Below are 23,216 nucleotides of genomic sequence, written 5' to 3'. Positions count from 1 at the left end.
TTTCACAGTGTTTCCAACTTCTGGCCAACTTAACATCCCACGAGAAAACACAGCAGAGGTCCAATGATGATTCGGACAGCCGTATCGTGGCATTCCATGGGCTTCACGTTTAACCTGCAAGGTTGCATTACTGCCAAGAATTATGTGACCATTTTGGCTGATCAGGTACATCCTATGGTACAATGTTTGCTCCCCAAAGGTGAAGTTGTGTTCCAAAATGACAGGGCCCTTTTCACACAGCTCGTACAGTCCAAGACTGGTTTTGTGAGCAAAAGAATGAATTTTGCTTCTCCCCTGGCCCCCTTAGACATCAGATATTGCTTTTACTGAGTCTGTGGTCTGCTATGCAGAGAGGAGTGCATGATCACTATACACCACCATCATTCTTATCTTAACTTGCTATATTTTGCAGGAAGAATGGAATAAAATTCCCTTGAAAGTCACACAGAACCTACATCAGGTTTGCCAGAAGTTTCCCCAAGTGAAATTCCCAGATATTTCCACAATTTCCAGACACATTTTAGAATTTTTCCCGGACAAATTTTGAGATTGGTCGATTAACAGGAAGAGTTTATGGGGCCAAATGGTGAGATCATCAGTTCTGCAATACCAAAGTTACTCACAGAAGAAAGAGGTCAGCTAAAAGTGGATGGATTCATTCAGGCGAGTAAAACTATAAAACAAGGAAGTTAAAACACACACAGTAAAAGGCATAAAAGCTTAGACCAAATCTGAAAATGGAAAAAAGAGTGTTCTTTCCACGGGGGATTGGTCATGGGGTCCCAAACCGAGAAAATGTGAAGAGAGATCCCAACCACAACCACCCTGCCTCTGCTCCAGGAGTAAAGCAAAACCCTATACCTGGAAATAACCACTTTCACAGAAGAAACTGAGGACCAGGGGGAGAGGAGAAGGGGAGGGGGAGAGGGGAAGGGGAGGGGAGGGGTAGGGAGAAAGGAGAAGGGGACAGGGAGGGAGAGAGGGAAAGGGGACGGAGAGGGAGAGAGGGAAAAGGGACGGAGAGGGAGAGAGGGAAAAGGGAGGGGGGAGGGAGAGAGGCGAAGGGGACGGGGGAGGGAGAGAGGCGAAGGGGACGGGGGAGGGAGAGAGGCGAAGGGGACGGGGGAGGGAGAGAGGCGAAGGGGACGGGGGAGGGAGAGAGGCGAAGGGGACGGGGGAGGGAGAGAGGCGAAGGGGACGGGGGAGGGAGAGAGGCGAAGGGGACGGGGGAGGGAGAGAGGCGAAGGGGACGGGGGAGGGAGAGAGGCGAAGGGGACGGGGGAGGGAGAGAGGCGAAGGGGACGGGGGAGGGAGAGAGGCGAAGGGGACGGGGGAGGGAGACAGGCGAAGGGGACGGGGGAGGGAGACAGGCGAAGGGGACGGGGGAGGGAGAGAGGCGAAGGGGACGGGGGAGGGAGACAGGCGAAGGGGACGGGGGAGGGAGAGAGGGGAAGGCGAAGGGGACGGGGGAGGGAGAGAGGGGAAGGCGAAGGGGACGGGGGAGGGAGAGAGGGGAAGGCGAAGGGGACGGGGGAGGGAGAGAGGGGAAGGCGAAGGGGACGGGGGAGGGAGAGAGGGGAAGGCGAAGGGGACGGGGGAGGGAGAGAGGGGAAGGCGAAGGGGACGGGGGAGGGAGAGAGGGGAAGGCGAAGGGGACGGGGGAGGGAGAGAGGGGAAGGCGAAGGGGACGGGGGAGGGAGAGAGGGGAAGGCGAAGGGGACGGGGGAGGGAGAGAGGGGAAGGCGAAGGGGACGGGGGAGGGAGAGAGGGGAAGGCGAAGGGGACGGGGGAGGGAGAGAGGGGAAGGCGAAGGGGACGGGGGAGGGAGAGAGGGGAAGGCGAAGGGGACGGGGGAGGGAGAGAGGGGAAGGCGAAGGGGACGGGGGAGGGAGAGAGGGGAAGGCGAAGGGGACGGGGGAGGGAGAGAGGGGAAGGCGAAGGGGACGGGGGAGGGAGAGAGGGGAAGGCGAAGGGGACGGGGGAGGGAGAGAGGGGAAGGCGAAGGGGACGGGGGAGGGAGAGAGGGGAAGGGGAAGGGGACGGGGGAGGGAGAGAGGGGAAGGGGACGGGGGAGGGAGAGAGGGGAAGGGGACGGGGGAGGGAGAAAGGGGAAGGGGACGGGGGAGGGAGAAAGGGGAAGGGGACGGGGGAGGGAGAAAGGGGAAGGGGACGGGGGAGGGAGAAAGGGGAAGGGGACGGGGGAGGGAGAAAGGGGAAGGGGACGGGGGAGGGAGAAAGGGGAAGGGGACGGGGGAGGGAGAAAGGGGAAGGGGACGGGGGAGGGAGAAAGGGAAGGGGACGGGGACGGGGGAGGGAGAAAGGGGAAGGGGACGGGGGAGGGAGAAAGGGGAAGGGGACGGGGGAGTGAGAAAGGGGAAGGGGACGGGGGAGTGAGAAAGGGGAAGGGGACGGGGGAGTGAGAAAGGGGAAGGGGACGGGGGAGTGAGAAAGGGGAAGGGGACGGGGGAGGGAGAAAGGGGAAGGGGACGGGGGAGGGAGAAAGGGGAAGGGGACGGGGGAGGGAGAAAGGGGAAGGGGACGGGGGAGGGAGAAAGGGGAAGGGGACGGGGGACGGGGGAGGGAGAAAGGGGAAGGGGACGGGGGACGGGGGAGGGAGAAAGGGGAAGGGGACGGGGGACGGGGGAGGGAGAAAGGGGAAGGGGACGGGGGACGGGGGAGGGAGAAAGGGGAAGGGGACGGGGGACGGGGGAGGGAGAAAGGGGAAGGGGACGGGGGACGGGGGAGGGAGAAAGGGGAAGGGGACAGGGGACGGGGGAGGGAGAAAGGGGAAGGGGACGGGGGAGGGAGAAAGGGGAAGGGGACGGGGGACGGGGGTGGGAGAAAGGGGAAGGGGACGGGGGACGGGGGAGGGAGAAAGGGGAAGGGGACGGGGGAGGGAGAAAGGGGAAGGGGACGGGGGAGGGAGAAAGGGGAAGGGGACGGGGGAGGGAGAAAGGGGAAGGGGACGGGGGAGGGAGAAAGGGGAAGGGGACGGGGGAGGGAGAAAGGGGAAGGGGACGGGGGAGGGAGAAAGGGGAAGGGGACGGGGGAGGGAGAAAGGGGAAGGGGACGGGGGAGGGAGAAAGGGGAGGGGACGGGGGAGGGAGAAAGGGAGGGGGAGGCACACCAAAGATGCTAGCAAGGGAGTTCTTCCCCACCTGGCTCGCAATACAGATTTCAAATTCAGAGATGTAGGTCAAACGTCTGAGGGGGACCAAAAAAGAAAAGCCAAAAAGGAGGAGAACGAGGAGGACAACCAACCAAAACCGCAAGATGAAGCAAAGTCATGAGGATACCCAGGCCAACATAATGAACAACACCAAGAGAAGGAACGGAAGGGCAAACGGGCAGAGGGGCAAGGGAAAGCAGCTCATAGAAGAATAAAGGCTGCAATAGCTCAGGGACCCATGTGCACGATACATGTACCCACCAAAGAGCTGTTGGCCCTGGGGGAGATAAATTTTGAGATCTCAAGTTTAAGTAAAGACACAAGTTGACAAAAAAATGCAAGGGCTTCTGTATTTCTAAGCATGTCAGCAAAATCTTAAGTACTAACAGCAATATTTTTTTAGTTGGAGAAAGCAAGTCACATGTTATATATATTTCATTAAGACCACAGATGATGTTTTATTCAATAAAACAGAACAAATTTGGTGACAAAAATATGTATTTCATTGAAATCACAAGACAGATTTCAAATATCTTCACTGGTTTCATAAATAACCTCAGAAAAAAGCAAGCCTCCTGAAAGAAGTGTATAAGGCACGGGAGAGTTGCGTAAACCAACATTATAGGTGATTGCCAATAAAATGTTGGTTCTACTATGTTTGTTATTGTCGGTTACTACCCACTGTGTTATGTCTGTTATTTTACAAGTACTGTGTGGTTTTTCTTTCACGAAATAGTGAATGCCACTGTTTTCTTCCTCTTATCAGCCATACTTTCTAATATATAAACTACTTTCAAAGTGCCAAAATATTCTAGAATAAATAAAATGTCAACAACATGCCACACTGTACAGTGGTCTTGCGGTGAGACAGTCATAATTCCTGAAATCCAATGCTCACGGCAGCTGCCCTGCCAAGGAGCATCGCAGTCCTGAGTCGATGGATAAACCACGGAAATCTGCCTCATTACACCACACACAAACAGATCTGGCCTGAAGGCAGATCATTGAGACTAGATCTAATGGACAGGGCCTGCACATTAGTGAGAAATGGTGGGCTTCAGATAGGCTGACCCAAACCATTAGAAATACCCACAAAAATGGCCTGCGGTTTTGGCCAGTCAAGGAAGTCCACTGATGTGGCCAGTTATTTACATGTCACAGATACCATGTTGACGAAATGAGACTGCAGTTATCAATCAATGCAACGGATAACTTACGTGAATACTCTGAAAATCAATACTAATGAGGATAGGTAGCTACTCATCGTACAGATGATCACTGATCTGCAGACAGGCTCATAGAAAAGACAATCGCACTCTCACAACTAAGCTTTTGGCCATAGCCATTGTCAGAACACAAGAGCACACACACATCACACAATCATTCAGACAAAACTCATGCACACATGACTGCTGTCTCTGGCCACTGCATTAACAGTCTCTGAGAATCGGATCCAAGCAAACAGCTCCTCACACCTCCCTGCCTCTCGTCAGCAGATGCTAGGCTAGCAGCAAGAAGTGGTGGCAGCACTGACTGAAAGCAGAGGGGAGTGGCAGAAAGGGAAGAAGCAATAAGAATGAGAGAGTAGAGAAGCAGCTCACGTACTCAGCTGCGCACATCCACTGACAATGCATGACATCTCAGTAAACAAACCATTTAATCTACTGAGACAAAACTATATTTTTTCCATCCTTTTTTATCAAATGTCCCTGACACTTTTGGAATTCCCTGATTTCCAGAACTGGTGGAAAACCTATGCATCTAAACATTCTGAGCTGGTAGCTGTTTTAAATACCAACTGTTTTCCTATACCATGTATGGTAATGTGTTATGTTTTGGTGCTTCCACATTTTTGTCCATCCCTGCAAGTCTTTTGCACTTTCTGTCTGTGAATAATGTATAAAATATATTCTGTGTGTTGTCAATTAACTTTTATGTGCATATATAATATTTTCTGAGAGAGATTAGGAGACAGCCCAGCCCTTGCAGAAAGAGCATGTAAAACTGCCTAAAAACCACACTCAGATTGGGCAGTATCCAATACCTACTCCTGTTTATCCACAAAGCAGATTCCTCACAGGTCTGGTTCACTTCCCTGCGTCACATGTTAGCACATTGTGCTATATGAGCTGGTCATCTCAGAACACACAAAGCTAATGCTTTAAAAATCGGAAAGTGTAAAGTTAAACTGGAAGGGAATTAGAGTTTGACATGCAGTTATTAGAGAAGGAGCATAAATTGCAATTGGACAACAATAGAAGAACAAAGTGGCCATAGCAATTTCTAAGGCACCATTTCAGAATTAGCCACAACTCACTTAGAGAAACCATTGGCAAGTCAAGTCAGTTGAATAAACTGCTTCTGAGCTAGCTACTGTGAGCAGACAGCGGTCCTCAGTAACACGACCAAAATATAATACTGGTAAACGTAAAAGAGGATCTCAAAAAATAGTCAATGAATTTAATGTATCACAGCTTCATCAGAACTACAAAACATATACTAATGAGCAAAAACATTATGACCACTTGTTAAATAGTGCAGTTTTTGACCTATGGAATGCAATACAGCTGTGATTCTGTATTGTATGCAATCAATAAATCCTTGGTAGATTTCAGGACACCTGTGGTACCAGATATCTACACACAGGTCCCACAATTCCTGTAAATTGCAGGCCAGTCATATGTGGTCACAGAGCTGGAGCCCTATAGCATCGCAAATGTGTTCCTTTACATTCAGATTGAGTGAGTTGGGTGGCTAAGACATCATTATGAGTTCACTATGCTATTCCTCACACCACTTTAGCATAAAGCTGGTGTATTGACAGTCACCTGCCACTTGGGATGACATCAATTTTGAAGGGATGCAAGTGGTCTGCAATAATATTCATGCATTCAAAAGCCATCAAGGTGCCACTGATTTTTATCACAGGTCTCAAGGAAGCTCAGTAACTGTCCCTCTGGGGATAATACTGGCTCCACCAACCTGCATGACGGCATTGGTGGACACAACCATCAATTTGATGTGAAAAGAAACATGGTTAATGAAACATGTGACGTGTGTCTAACGATCCATGGACCACTATTGATGATCCCATGACCATCACAATTTTAATAAATGATGTGATTAGGTCACCATGGGAACACACAGGGGTCGACTGCTGCAGAGCCCCAAGTGCACTAACAATGTGCTCAGGAACACTTGTGCCTGCACCAGCATTGTACTCCATCATCAGATCTGCCACAGATCATGTTTCCTGCCCTACAGATGCTCTGTGGTAAGACTGGGATGTCCAACACCTTAACACCTATCTATGGTTTACTGTCCTTCAACCACTTTCCATAGACACTGACCACAATAACACATGAACAGCTGACCAGAATCAATGTTTTGGAGATGCTCAATCCCAGGTACTGGCCCGTAACAATATGCTCTTTGTCCAAGTTGCTTATTTTCCTGATTGTGTCACATGTCCATAACATCATAAGGCAGAATTCAGTCTTGTGGTAAGCAGTGGCCATAATGTTTTGGCTCATCAGTGTATATGAATAGATATTGGCTTCAGTAATTCATTCACTTGGATAATATTTTTGTGATTTTGTTCCAGGCGAGATTAAGAGTGAAGTTCAATTATGACTCTTAAAGGAAATATATGGTGTGTGGAATTGAGTAATTAGAACAAATCTGGCTTTGAGGTACAAAAGACTTCCAAAAACAGTACAGCTGATACAGCAATTAGAAGCGTGTAGACAGTGGTGATGTGAAATGACACTCTAGCCAATGAAGGGAAAGTGAATCAGAGACAGAGCTCATACATGGGCCGGTCCAGTGTATATCATGCAAGTCTCTTCAAAAAGCTTTATGGAGCTCCTAATCTTTAAGACAACTACATACAATGAGCTTCACAGTTGTACCTACGGTGACTGCAATGTTGCAAGGTTAACAGCCCAACGCTAGTCCACAATGCATGCAATTTGTTGAGCACATTCTTGAAGGTTTTGCATCACAACTGATAGCAATTCGAAAAGAGCAGATGCAGACTTCTTTGACACTTCAAGGCACCTGGAGACGATTGCCACTGAAGAGTACAGTGGGCAGAGTCACTGATATCACAACCTACAAAAGACGGTCACTCCCTACACACACTTCTGGCCTTTATGCAGTGTAGTACTTCCACCAACCAGTTCACTGTACACTTGCAATACAAACTTGATTTCTGGACCTACAATGGATAATTGATTGCCCTTGACAATCTAGTCTACAAACTACCTCAGAACGTAAGCCGTGAACGCATTAAGGTAACTGTGCTTTGAACCTTGAGCTACACATGGACTGTCTTTCATATTTAGCCTGTCCTGCTGTACTACGCAAACAATTTGTAAATCAGTAGGAGCATGGTCATTGCAGTTTAAATCATTTATTTTTCTATTTAAATGGTATGGTAAACACAAACTTAATGCTTTTGTCTGGGGAAATGTTAATCTGCATACTGTAATGAAAATAGGATTGGTGTCCCTAAAGTGAACATGTGCTGTATGATGATCATACAGTTGAACCATTCATTCTTTTTATCTTTAAAAAAAGTTAATCTCATCAACTATCTTGATTTACTACATCCGTATGCTTTGACATAAATACTTGGCCATCAAATAACACCCATTTTCCAAGACAGTACACCACCACACTGGGTCAAGACTGTGCAAGATGTGTTGGATCAACGATTTCTTGAATGTTGGATTAGATTGGCAAAGGACATCCAATTCCATGCCTCATATGTTACCTGACATTAGACCCCTTTTTTCCCCCTCTCTGGGGTTTTGTCAAAGACCAAGTTTTCCAACTGCCTACAAATAACATCAATACAGAAAGGCAACTCTGTATCATTACAAGAAAATGGTGAACATCTTATACAATTTTATGAAAAATGTACAGTCTAGCTAACATATTTTTATTTTAATGATTTATTTAGGTTAACTTCAGTCATCATCAGATCTGAAGTATGAAGTTGATCTCTATCATCCATTCCAGGGGTCTGTGTCATCAATATAACATGCACCAGTTGATCGTACTGTTGCTACATGATGTGCATGCTATTAAAGAGAAACTTACTGAAATAGATTAAAAATTTTGAGTTTGTGAACCTGACAAGCCAAAGATATTCATATATGAGGATTGGAACTTAAATAGTGGCAACTATTTGTTCACAACTGATACAAAAGAGTTACGTGTTTGCACCTGTTACTGTCCTTCAAAGTACTCACCAGCATTGTGTTGAACCTGTTGCCAGCGATGTGTAAGGCGTAGTATACCTTTAGCACAGCCTGTTCTGTTGATGGTGTGAATGGAGCTGTCTATTGCCTGTCGAATCTCTGGAACAGTTCTGAAGTGAATGCCACGAAGTGGTTCCTTCATCTTCAGAATCAAATCAAAGTCACAAGGACTTAAGTCCAGGGAGTATGGTGGATGGTACAGTACTTCCCAGTCCCATCGACCAAACAGAGCAGCCACAGCCTGCGCTGTATGCACCTGTGCATTGTCGTGCAAAATGATAGGTGGGTTGCACAGAAAGTGTCACCGCTTCTTTCGCAAAGCTGGTCGCAGGTGATGTTCCAAAAATGAACAGTAATACTGTGCACTGACGGTCTGCCGTGGAGGAACGTAATGCATTAGGATAACACCATCAGTCATATAAGAGAACCACCATAACTTTAAACCACTCTGCCGGCCGGAGTGGCCATGCGGTTCTGGGCACTATAGTCTGGAGCCGCGTGACGGTCACAGGTTCAAATCCTGCCTCGGGCACAGATGTGTGTGATGTCCTTAGGTTAGTTAGGTTTACGTAGTTATAAGTTCTAGGGGACTGATGACCACAGCAGTTAAGTCCCATAGTGCTCAGAGCCATTTTTTAAACCGTTCCATTCGCACCATCAAGAGAACAGGCTCTGCTAAGGGTATCCTACGCCTTCCACATCGCTGGAAATGGGTTCTACACAACACTGGTGACTACTATGAACGACAGTAACAGGAGCACACATGTAACTCTATTAATTAATAGTTGCCACTATAAGTTCCAACCCTCGTATACCACATAGTGCAGATACTGAAATACAGGGTGATTTCGTAATTATGGTACAAACTTTCGGGAATGATGGAGAACGATAAATGTACCTGTTTGAGGTAAGAGACCCTCATCCAGAAACATCCAAAATGAAAGTTATAAGTGTAAACTGGAAAATGTTGCTACACCCTTACCATCAACAAAAAGTGTATGCTTCGATTCCTGATGACCTTGGACCTTGTGTCTTGCTTGTGTCTTGCTCATCCAATGGTTCTTGCAGCACCTTACTAATGATCATCACTTTCTTACATTTGTGAATTTTCATTTAAATGTGCCATTGTTCACTGTGCACTACCCAGGTACATGCAAGGTGATCACTTTTTATTTGTCAACCAATGTGGTTCCAACATTATGAAGCCCCACAACACTTTGGTCTGAGGGGTTAGGAAAGCCCTAGATCAGACATTCCCCAAAAAACTGATAGGCAGAAGAGGTCAGTCATTTCATGGGCAGCATGTTCGCTTGATGTCACCTCACTTGATTTCTTCTTGTGGGACCATGTGAAGGAGCCTTGTGCACGAAACATCTGTAGACACTGAAGGGGATCTCCTGGCAAAGAGTTCTTACTGCCTTCGAGACTGTTCAAACAACACAGGGGATATTAGAACAGGTCCACAGAACTTTGTGCCACAATACCATTCCTACACGGACACTGGGGGATGCCTTTTTGCACAACTGTTGTAAATGTAGTAGCTCATGAGACTTGTGCAGGTAAATGGATTTCATTATTATAGTACCGTAGATTTAGGATTTTCGGTCTCTTTGACATCAAGTTATGTACGCCATTACTAGTCCATCAACAGGGGAAATTATCTGAAGGTTTTCGGGAGTATTCAGCAGGAATTCTGTATTTTATGGTGAGGATTTCCAAATAGGTGCCGTTCATTTGAGCACTGTACAAGGCTAAGGTGGAACTTGAGTAGATTTCACTTATACCTTTCATCTCAGTTTGAAGTAAGAGACCCTAGTCTGGAACTGACTGATACATTTTCCCTTCATCATCCTTGAAAATTTGTAATATCATTATAGCTAACCCTGCATATCAATGTTGTAAAGTACCAATTGGGACACTCCAGTACTCGCAAATCAAGATGGATAGTATGAGTCCTCCAAGACATCATGGGCAATGAGATAAATTAGAAGTACCAAAGCTATTTTAACAGAATAAAAATTGAAATAAAACAATAGAAAGGGGCTTGATGTGGTACAGTTGTACTAAACATGTTGTGTCCTTGGCTTCCTCCAATCTAAGAACTGAACTGCCCAGCCAGTTATAGGGGACATAATACCTTCTAGAAAGATCTAAGAACCAAAAACAGTGACAAAAGCCACAAAGCCAAACATTGCTGTTGGAACTTCAAAAATAAATTCATGGAATACAGTAATGATGTATACAACTAAATTATTAATATAAATTATACAAGGAGAAAAGGTAAGTTGTCAAAAAAGTACACTACCAGATAAATAATTCTGATTGTACATTCAGTGGAGAAAAGCAGAATAAAATGCCATGACATATTTTTAACATTTAGTACGTATGAAGGTGTTATCAACAAACTTAAGTGAGATCCAGAATATCTGAAACTCTAAGAAAAGAAAACCAAATTTAAGCAGAATGATATATGAAATGTTATCAATAAATGCAGCTCAGAACAAAGCTGCACAGTGCAGTGTGGTTTACTGATAGTTTACTAAGCCACAGAAGTCCTTGTTCTGCTCCATACCATTGCTCCCAATGGATGTGGAGTGAAACGTGCAATTTGATTTGTGTGTGTGTGTGTGTGTGTGTGTGTGTGTGTGTGTGTGTGTGTGTGTGTGTGTGTGTGTGGGCGCGCGCGCAGAAGAATCCACAAATGATCAGAGTCTTCATTAGCTGCCCCTAGTTTACAGGCCTACAGTAATGACTGATGGAAATATTAGAGAATCATGTCACAGTTTTAAAACTGGACACATAAATTTGCATGAGTGCAAGAGTGGAGCGTCAGGCTCAGTTTACAGACCAGTGAGATTGTGCACAAAATGAATTAAAAATAGTCAGTGAAAGACAAATGGTGCTGTGCTGATGAGTTTTCTCAAGTTGTTACAGAAAAGGTCAGCTGTCACAAATTGTATACAAGACAGGTATCTAATAAGCTCAACAACACAAAGGGGCAAAAAATGTCAAGCTAAAAAGTGTTTTGGGATTGCTATTGACAATTTGTAGATGATCTGTTTTCCCCAGACTGTTACAGGAAACAAAATAGGGATGTCCTGCACACAAAAGCAGAATCTAAATAAAGCAATGGTACCATTCAGCTTCACCAAAACTGATAACTTTAAACAATCTTGCCACTCAAGACAAAAAATGAAGGTGACATTTAATGGAAACAAAAGGCCATTCTTAAAAACAGCCACCACATTGAGATGTCCCATACAAGATCAGTGGTGGAGGAAACTGTCATCTGGAATAGTCCTCCAAGAAGTGGTTTTTGCACATGACTGTTAAGACAAAGGATAAAATTCAGAATTTCCACTGGGCAGTTTACTATCGCCCATCCTAAATGAAAACCTCACATCCCGTGACTATGACCTCTTCCTGCACTTGAAATAATCAGTTGGTGGACAACAGATTACAATGGACTCCAGACCATCATTGTCAACCGCTCAATTCCTAGGCAGAGAATATTTATACAGAAGAAGTGAAGAAGCTGGTGCAACATTAACAAAATGTGCTTAGGAGTGAATAAGCATGGCCCTTACATTTCAAATGTGCCTTACAGTTAAGAATTACATTTGCAAAAATAGAGAATACTAGTACTAAACAAAAGTTCTAGAAATCTGGAGAGTTATTAAAATCACATCAGAGCAACGTTTTAGTCTGAAAAGAATTAAAATTACAGGTAATTAAATTGAGTTTTTCAATGTGTCTCCTGAACCAATTTAGAAAACTGTGATTTATCTTTTTTCCTGAGAGTCACTTGTTTTTGATAAATTATACGTTATGAAGCAGACTGATAAAAGACTGAGGCAGTACCAGTGAGCACAACCTGTCATCCGCTAAATGTCCTATGACACAACGAAAAAAGTTGGTCCATGTTTTATCACTCATACAATGCCTCTTAAAAATCACCAGCTAAATTCAGCACATGCTTCTTTGTTATATCATAATTATGCAAATCAAATTCCCCATAGGTGTTTCACTGAACATGACAATGTTAAACACAAACCATTTTCTTTATGTTCTACGCAATATTCTGTACCTGATCATGAACTGGTTGAATATCACACTCAAAGCTAAAACTGTGTGTGATACACACAGGTACTGCTCATAAAGATGCTTAAGATACATAAAATTAGGAGACAAAGTGTTAACAAAGGAAAGTATCACATTTTTTATGCCACACAGAAACCATTACATTTTATTAAAAATTAAAAAGCTGAATTTACAATTGTAATCCAATATTTGCATACATAAAACTTCATTAAACAGAGGAAAAAAATGAAACTGTTTGGTCTGTGTAATGTGTTTACTGACTTCAACAATATGACATAAAATAGATTATTCCTACTTCTCTCTCTCTCTCTCTCTCTCTCTCTCTCTCTCTCTCTCTCTCTCTCTCTTTCACACACACACACACACACACACACACACACACACACACACACAATCATCTCTGCATGCTACGACCCGACAGCAGTGTGTAGCCATCTCAGCTATGTTGGGTAGTGGAGGTAGAGAGGAGGCATGGAGACAAGAGGGAGAGGCATAGCAGGGTAGGTGCAGGGAAAAATGCTGTAGTGCTGCTTCAGAGTGAGCAGAGACATGTCTAATACAGGATGGTTGGATGCTACTTCAGTAGCAGAAGGCTGTGCAGGGAAAGGGGGGGGGGGGGGGGGGGGGGACGACTATGCAGGTGTACTGGAGGAGGGGGAGATAGAATGCTTATGCAAGACTGGAGTGAGTGGGAGCAGGGAAGGCAATAGGCGTGTGAAATACAGGGCTATAGAAAGTTGAGGCCAGGGGGGTTATGGGAACAAAGAATATGTTGTAAAGGCATTCCCACACATGTAATTAAGAGCTGGGAAGAATCCAGATGGCACAGGCTGTGAAGCAATCAAATTCTAGCACACTGTATTGGGCACCACACTCAGCAACTAGGTGATCCAGTTGTCTCTCAGCCATAGCTTAGCAGTCACTACTCATGTTGTCAGACTCCGTGTTGGGGGTCATGTGCACCTAGAATGCTGCACAGGGTTGCAACTGAGTTAGTAGAACACGTGACTACCTTCACAGGTGGGTAGGAGGCATTTTTGACAGGGCTGACATAGATAATAATGGGATAATGACTTCATGTAGTTCCAGGTGGGTCACCTTTCTGCTATTAGTAACACAATGTTGACTGTGAAATTTTACGTTCTTTTAACAAAACCAGAAAGACAACCTTACTGAATATATGCAAAATCAATAAACATAAGTCTAGAATGCCAGTTTAGTTTTAAATAATGAAAAAATTCCATTTTCCCTAGTGTCAAATCAAGTTTGATTTTTAAAGATATAGATTACAATTGTAAAATCAACTTAAATTTTCACCTGTTGTTAAATTTAATTATATCCACAAATAACTTAACTTTTTGATTTTAATTAAATTTAAATACGGTAATTCTTCATGACATAGGAATATAATGTTTTTCTTTGTAATCCCTTTACACTGATTAGCCAGAACATTATGACCACCTGACTAATAACTTATGTCACCTCTCACATGGATAACAGTGGCAATGTGTTGTGGCATGGAACAATAACGTCTTGGTAGGACAGTGGAGGGAGTTGGCACCACATCTGCGCACACACACACACACACACACACACACACACACACACACACACACACACAGTCATCTAATTCTTGTACTTTCCAGGGAACATCCCAGATTTGTTTGACTGGGTTCAGATCTGGTGACTTGGGGGCCCCAACACATCAACTGGAACTTGCCACTGTGTTCCTCGGACTGCTCCGTCACACTCTGGGCCTTGTGACATGGCGCATTCTCTTGCTGAAAAATGCCACAGGTGTCAGGAATCATGATTATCATGAATATCATGAATGGATGCTTGTGGTCTGCAACCATTGTACAACACTCCTTTGTCATCATAATGCACACATTCCACTGGACCCATGGAAGCCCATGTGAATGTCACCCAGAGTATAATGGAGCTGCCACCAGCTTGTCTCCACCCTTCAGTACATGTGTCAAGGAGCTGTTCACCTGGAAGTTGACGGATTCATGCAATGCATAGCACTGATGGTCGTGTGCCCATTTCAGTCGAAGTAGCTGATGTCATGGAGTTGACATGGGCACATGTGTGGGTCGTTGGCTGCAGAGGCCCATCATTAGGAGTTTTCGGTGCACTGTTTTCACACTCACTCATACTCTGCCCAGTATTTAAGTCTGGTGCTAGTCCTGCCACTATTCGCTGCTTGTCCTGTTTCACCATTCTGCCCAGCCTATGACATCTGTGGCTGCATAACCCCATGATGTCTGGATGTGGTTTCGCCTTGGTTTCGCCATATGTTAAAGGTACTCATCACACCACTCCTCGAATACCCGACAAGTCGTGCTATTTCCAAAATGTTCATGATGAGCCTCTGGACCATCCCAATCAGATTGATCGTGCACCTTCCCCGTTCTATACACGGACAGCGCGCTCACTGATACTACATGCATCATGCGTGCATCTGACTAGCTGTCATTCCTCGCCAGGTGACGCTGCTATCACCTGGATAGGTTTGTTTCGATAGTAGATCGGTGGTCATAATCTTCTGGCTAATCAGTGTACATATTATTGTCTCACGTACCTTCCTTATCTGTATGAGTAGTTTAAGCTGTAGTGACATTCAGTTGCCATCAGACAATAGATTACACTGAAAGATGGTTTGTGACTAAACAAATAATATTTTAGTGGCCATTTGGAAAGTGCTCCATATTTAATATTAATAATACAGTGTGTTTCCTTACACACCTTTACTGCAAGACAGAGACAAGCTGGCAGCAGCTCCATTATGCTCTAGGGAATATTCACGCGAGCATCCATGGGTCCAGTGGAGCTCATGGAAAGCACCTGGATGGCCAAGGAGTATCCTATACTTGTTGCAGGCCATTCATAACCCTTCATGACGATCGTGTCTTGGCAGCAGTGGCAGTTTTCAACAAGAGAACGCAAGAAGTCACAAGGCAAGGAGTGTGATGGAGTGGTTCGGGGAACACAGTGGCGAGTTTTAGACTGAGGCACACAGTTGTAATATATTTGGAGTGATATTTAAGTCACGCAGTAACACTTTAAAAAAGCTAGCTATAATTCCATAAACATGAAACTGGTCTGTGAAATACATTACAGGATCTATGAATGGGACTAAAATAGACTATTGTAGATGAATTTGTATTATACAGGTACTCACAAATCCAGCAATGATTAACATCTGCGAAATATGTCAGGGAATTGAATGAATGTCCTAACCCCCTTCTGCCCCCCCCCCCCCCTACCTGTAAATCTACTCCTCACCCCTCTCTTTGTCTATCTCCTCCTCCTCCTATTTCTATCCATCTCCTCATCCTTTTCTCTCTGACCATCCTCTCTCTGACCTTGAGCTTTTTTATTGTTATTTAACATGAAACCTTGACTGGAAACTGAATTTGCTGGTGGTGGAAGGAAAGATCCAGATGGCTCAGGTAGTGAAGCAGCCATTGAAATCAACTGGGTTACGTTCAGCTGGATGCTGTGCCACAGGGTGGTCTGCTTTGATCTTGGCCACAGTTTGGCAGTGGCCACTCATCCTGGTGGACAGTTGGTTGGTAGTCATCCCAATTTAAAATGCTGTGAAATGATTGCAGCAGAGCTGGTAAATGACATGGCTGCTCTCACAGGTGGTCTGGCCCCTGGTGGGGTACGATAAGCCTTTGACAGGACTGTAATAGGAATTGATGGGTGGATGGTTTGGGCAGGTTTTGCACCTCATCCTGGAGGCAAGGAGTTGGGATTGGGATTGGCATAGGCATGGACTTGGTTATGGAGGTTGGGTGGGCGATGGAACACCACTTTATAGGAGGGGTATGAAGTATCTCAGGTAGGATGTCCCACATTTCAGAACAATATGATATGTAATCAAAGCCCTGGTGAAGGATTTGGTTCTCAGTGGTGCTGGTGGGAGAATTGGGGATTGTGAGGCGAAATGACACGGGAGATCTGTTTGTGGACTAGGTCTTTGAGTAGTGCCTGTTTGTGAAGGTCATGGAGAGATCCTCAGCATACTGAGCAAGGGAGTTTTTTGTCACTAGATATATGCCGTCCCTGGGTAGCAATTTTTGGTGTGAAAGGGATGACAGTTATCAAAATGCAAGTATTGTTGGTGAGTTTAATGTGGACAGAGATGCAGATAGAGCCATCATTTTATTTCACACACTCATTCTTATGCACATTATCTCCCCAAATTTGGCATTGCCAGATGATGTGTAGTACCAGTTGCTGTAAACTGTTTAAATTTTTTATATTTATATGCAAAAAAATCTATTTCAAACTATCTCTGATATAATAGTTCATCTAGATACAATTGGCTATGAAGTAGTATTCATGAAGTAATTTTGTGTTCTCATTTTTTGAGGGAGACATGCACCAATATTTATTTGCCTTTATCACAAACTGCAAATTTTTCAGGTCTCTAGTAATGGAGGGAAGCATTATGAGTAAACATTTTAGTGGGACATAAAGGCTTCACTACTAGAAACAGATTAAAAAGCAAGCAGACAGCCATAGTTATACAGATATGAAGAGACTTGCACAGGAAAGACTAGCATAGAGAACTGCATCAAACCAATCTTTGAAGTGGAAATGACTATGACAAGGCCAATGTTGCTAATCCCAGTTACTCCTTACAATTTTTACTAAAAATAATGATGGACTTACTGACACAAATTGTGTCACTGTAAAATAAGAGCAAATTATAAATCTATAAATATGGAATACATAAGATGACTTGCTTGATAAGACCATGGAGTTTACATAATTTTCAACAATACATATTCATTTTTCTGACAAATACACAATAATTTAAACTTGTCAAAAATAAATTCAACCAATTATTAAGATAGTCCACTGAATACTATAAAAAGGTTTAGACACTTCACACAAAAACAAACTTACATATGTATTTTTCCCAACTGTTCCTTCAGCTTCTTCTGATCTACATTTTCATCATCACCTTCTTCCCATTCCAGGTTATCTAAATCTCTCTCATCTTCGTCTTCACTATCCCATTCAGATTCTGACAGCTCTGCTTCATTTTCAAAGAATTCCTTTGCTGCTAATGTTCGAGGAACACGTTTGGGGTTTTCAGCTACTTCATTTTCTTCTGAGTCATAATCAACAATGTCTTGTGGATTATCTGTTTCTCCCATCTCCTCATTGTCAGTCTCTCTCTCTGAAAGTACATTCTCCTCCTCTTCCTCCTCATCTGTCAAGAGCACCAAAAAAAAATAACAAAAATAAATCTCTGGAACAGCTCAAAAGTTAACCGGATTATTAAGTTTAGCATAAAGTGAGTTACTTGGATTTCAGCAACTGGTGAGTCAATGATCTTCTTTAATCATTAATATTGTTGATTTTACAACTTTATAATTTTCATGTGTCAGCATCACAATAAAATGCTTTCTCCCATGGGTTTCATGCATGGAGTTAGTGAGTGATCAGAAATTCAAACATAATATCTGTGGCTTAATACAATAACAACCAATGTCAACTCTTCATGAAACTGAGGTACGTGATGTAATCGACCAAAACGGTGACCAACTTATATACGTAAGAATGACCAAAATCTAACTTTAACGGGAATGACAAGACATAGTTTCTGGAAATGCAATGTCATAGTATAAACACCAAAGTATTTCATGCTATAATAACCAACATATACACTAGTTAATAATCTTCAATGTTTTTCACTGCTAGGACAACCAATGTTAACTTTGGTTAAAGCATTTAGTTATGTGACTAGAATGCCACTGTTCATTTTTTGACTGCAGCTTGTCATCGTTTAACCTCTGACTGACATTAGAACAACAGGAAATGTCGTGAAAAAATATTTGTATTGTAATAAGATGTGATGCAGAGGTTAGCAGACATTCTTTAGGAAAACAATGGGGTAGGTTCAAAGTTTTCAATTTTTATGAAGGAAATTATATGTAGTGTGAGTTACATTAATGTGAGCTCAAAAGTTGTGAGTTAGTTTAGTTCATTTTTGCTAGATTTGAGACATCTTGTTTGAAAATGACTTCTTCTTTCAGACAAAGGTGTTGATTTTTCTGGCAGTTGATTCTATGAACACTAAAAACATGATATAACTACTGCTGACATATCTGCACCCTCTATGTCTGAATGTGGAGCAACAACATAATAAAGGGGAAGAAATTAAACCCTGTGTCAAATACAAAACATCTGCACGATATAAGTGCATATGAGACAGCTGGTTCACTGTTTTTAGATATTGCATCTGATACTTGTATCATTATGCTACTAGATTACGTCACCAACATATGTTTTGTACTCTGTCAATTATTTACCTTTTACCTAAGTAAATGACGATTAGCTATCAAAGGTCAAATAAATAAATAAAATATCAGAACAACAATATCTGATTCTGCTGATTTTTCAATCTTACTATTCAGCAATAAACAAAGTAAGAGAAAATGGTATGCCACAGAAAGTAACAGCAATTATGAGGATAGATTATCATCTGGCGGAACGGCAGAGGAATATTTTCATGGAAGAAGTGCACAAGAAAGCAAAAATCTGAGCTAGCAAAAAGGGCTTGTAATATTCAAAAAATATTCAGGATACAATGTAAGCAATACTTTTGACAACAGCAGTACAGCAGCTGGGCAAGAGACTGAAACAACCACGTAAATGTTGAAGAAAATGCTTTGAAAAATTTAATAAACATGAATGGGAAAAAGTTTTTAGAAGATTTACACACTATTGAGTAAGACACAAAATCAACAAACAGCAATATCCAAAGAAAACCATTCAATTAAGACAAAAGGACACAATACATCCCGTGTCAGACAATGTATCTAAAACTAGTAATTGTGGCATTTCCCACAAAGACTGTTGAGGAAGACTTGGAGGATAAAAATATGTGCCAAAAGATGCTAAACAATAAAATTTCAAATCACATGGTATATTTACTGTTTACTGTAGTCATTATTCAACACTCCACCCACAAAAGAAATACTTAAATTCTGGCTTACATATATGTAAGCTCTGCAGATTATACATGAACCACTTTGAAAAGAACAAAACATTCATTATGAGCCCAAGGCTACTTACCTAAAATATTTGTCACAAATTTTAACTTTTTCTTCTATAGGACTGAGAACGATATACATAAGAAACATGACATGTATGTCTTTCCATTGACCCAAGAATGATACATGTGGTAAACATGACATGTACAAACCTCAGCTAAAAATAACCCATCATGAGGGAGGAAAAAAACTTAAAACTAGAAAGAGAAAAGACAGCTCATTTTAATCAATTTATGAACAGAATAAGATCAACAAAGAGAAAAGTAGGGAAAAATGAGATCATTTATTTTCTATGCTTTGATTTGCTAGTTTGCTCTCACACCTTTTATACAGTGTGGTAGCTTTCTACCACATCCGCTCTGCCCTCTCAATTTTACTGTGTTCTCTGTAACCAATAAGCACAAATCTGCTCAGTGTAATATGTGGGATGAAACTATTACTGGCAATGGATAAATGAAACAGTTTCTTGTATTCACAAGCATATTCTACCTTTACCTGAAGAAGTCCGAGTTCAATATGTTTAGTGACACCTGTGCTGGCCAGAACACAAAATATTAAACTCAGTCATGCTCATGAATATATTTCACAAGGAAAAATACTGGTGTAGTAAGTTGGAGGTTAATAAGTTCATTGAATGTGGTCACAACCAAATGTAAGTCCACTCCAATCATACAGCTGACAGACAGGGTTACGGGGACAGAAAAGAAAGAACTCCAGAAATTGATATATCTTGGGATTGGGCTAATTTGATTGCATTAGTTCCTGGGAACCCATGGATAAATGTAGCTGAACTTGACCAGAATAATTTTCCTAATTTTGGTGACCTACATCATCCATGTTATGTTCATAAAAAACAACGTTTTGTGAGTCACTTCCTCAGTATCAGATAAAAAGGTTACCATACAGGTGTAATTCACCTGGGAGTGCATATTATAAATTTCCCTTCAGTCAGCAATTATCTGCAGAAAAGGTCAACAACATTCATTCATTAATGCCCTTTATACATTCACAGAGTAGGGCATTTTGCCAGAACCTATTAGCAGGCCATCTATGAGACTATGTAGAATACTTACCAGATGAAACTGATGATGAGTAATGTTACAGAGAGAAAATTAAATTTCAGTTGGGTTTTAAAGAGTTGTAATCTCTCTCAACTATGTACTGATACACACAGTAATAATTTCATATGGAGAATTCCTTCAAATATTATAACACTGTCTCTCTTTGCATCAACATATGGGGGTAGAAATGAAATGTAGAGCATGCACAAATTCTAATTACACAAGTACGTGACATTATTACATTGCCAAAGCAACAAAGTTATGCTCGTTTCATAATTAATCAGTCACAATAAAAGAACATAAAAAAGTTACTGAAAATAATTCAACATAAGAACAATGTCGAAAAAATCTAATTAAGAAATGTGCTAGCAAACTTTTAGACAGCATTTATAATCATATTCATTAATGCCAAATAAGAAACTGGAGAATAAAGTATTGGCAGTATTAATGGCACTGTAGCTCTCTCTAAATTTTAATGCTCGAGTCCAACAAATATTTTTTTGTCATTGGTTGTTCTTGTATTAAGCCACAGGCATAGCCACCACTCAAATTACTACAAAAACACACAAACAGCAGTGGTTTCTCCATGTTTTGAGAGTGCTGCAACTCTGCATGGACAGTTTAAAACATTTTTAAAATTTACAACATTTGAATTTAAAACATATCAACATATAATTACTTTTAATGATAAAATGCCAATACTAGGACTTTAAACTTATCAAAATGTACAGTTTTTTAAATATGTAATCATAACATGCCCATTTGTCCTATGACTTTATTGAGTACATTACTTTTAAATGTACTGGATAACCAATTTTGTAATCATCTTATGTTGCTTCACCATAGCACAATGTAAACCATACTTTTCCTTCCATTTCCAATGTTTACACTGTGCAGGTGTAAAAGTGAAGTTTTTTCTTTTTTTTTTTAATGTTGAAATGACTATATTCCTATTACCTACATCAGTATCTACATCTACATGACTATTCTACAATTCACACTTAAGTGTCCGCCGACAGTTCATCGGACTGCCTTTGTATTATTTCTCTTTTGTTCCACTCTTGAACAGTGTGCTGGATAACACACACTTGAATCTTTCCACAGGAGCTCCTGTTTCTCTTATTTCATTACATTGATCATTTCTCCCTATTTAGCTGGGTGTCAACATAACATTTTCACATTTGGAGGAGAAAGTTGGTGATTTAAATTTTGTGAAAAGATCTCACTGCAGTGAAAAACACCTTTGTTTCAATGACTACCTACCCAACTTGTGTATCATGTTCATAACGGTCTCTATCCTACTTCTTGATAGTACAAAATGAGCTGCCCTTCTTTGAAATTTATGCTCATTCAGTCTTATCTGGTGCAGATCAAAAATCATGCAGCAATATTCCAGAAGAGCACAGACAAGTGAAGTGGTGAGAGGCTCTTCAGTAGATCTGATACATCTTCCTAGTGTTCTTCCAATAAAAAACAGTATCTGGTTCACCCTTTTTGCAACATAATCTATTGGTTCCAATTTTTGTTGTCTGTAATTGTAATCCCTTACATATTTAGTAGAAATGACAATCTTTGGGTTTGTGTGATTTATCGTGGAACCAAAATTTAATGGATTCCTTTTAGTACTCATGTACTGCCTGAATTTTTATTAGTCATGGCCAATTGCCACTTTTCAAACCAACAGATATCTTCTCTAAATCATTTTGCAATTGGTTTCGATCTTCCGATGACTTTGTTAGATGATAAATGACAGTATCACCTGCAAACAGCTTAGGAGTTTGGCTCGAGAGTCTCCGAAATCATTTATATAGGTTAGGAATAGCAGAGGACTTTTAACACTTCCTCGGGGAACACCAGGTATCACTTGTCAAACAATGAAAACTCCAGGTAGGAATATCAATAACGTAGGAAAAAGACAGGTTGCTAATTACCATAAAAAAGGCACGTTAAGATGCAGACAGGCACAATTAGGCACACACTACTTTCATCCAAAGCATTCATCAGTAAAAGAGACACACACAGTGTTCGTACACACAAGCAAGCACACTTCACGCACACATGACCACCAACTCCAACACCTCGGGCCAGATCAATATTTTATCACTCTGTCGTGACTACATGTCAACTGATCATTTTATCCGAGGCAATTCATAATATTCGAACATAGTATATGTTCCAAAACCCTACTGCAAACTGACATCAGTGATATGGGAATGTTATTCAGCAGCTTACGTATTCATCATCTTACTCATACTTCCTTTCCTGAATAACAGTGTGATCTATGCAACTTTCCAGTTTTTGGGCACGGATCTTGCATTACGCAAGCAGTTGTGTGTGATTGCCACCTATGGAGCTATTTTAACAGCATACTCTGAAAGGAACCTACCTGGTATACAATATGTACTGGAAGACTTTCCTTTATTATGTGATTCAATCTGCCTCATTACACCAAGGATATCTACTTCTTATTTACTCGTGTTGGTAGCTGTTCTTGATTTGAGTTCTGGAATATTTACTTCATCCTTTTTGGTACAGGAAT

At 42.2% G+C, this 23,216-nt stretch overlaps 1 protein-coding gene across 3 annotated transcripts in view; it reads right to left on the bottom strand.

Annotated features, from left to right (window-relative positions):
- LOC126267032 (claspin-like) overlaps positions 1-23,216 on the bottom strand; it is a 166,409-nt gene that overhangs the window by 35,851 nt on the left and 107,342 nt on the right. For all 3 annotated transcript variants that reach the window (XM_049971818.1, XM_049971819.1, XM_049971817.1), the window contains one exon: positions 17,461-17,770. In XM_049971818.1, the coding sequence (XP_049827775.1) occupies positions 17,461-17,770 (310 nt within the window). The remainder of the gene's footprint in view (positions 1-17,460; positions 17,771-23,216) is intronic.

This window comes from Schistocerca gregaria, chromosome 4, assembly GCF_023897955.1.
Source record: "Schistocerca gregaria isolate iqSchGreg1 chromosome 4, iqSchGreg1.2, whole genome shotgun sequence".
NCBI classification, from domain to species: Eukaryota; Metazoa; Arthropoda; class Insecta; order Orthoptera; family Acrididae; genus Schistocerca; species Schistocerca gregaria.
The sequence above is the reverse complement of the archived record's forward strand: the minus strand, read 5'-3'. Positions and strand labels throughout refer to the sequence as shown.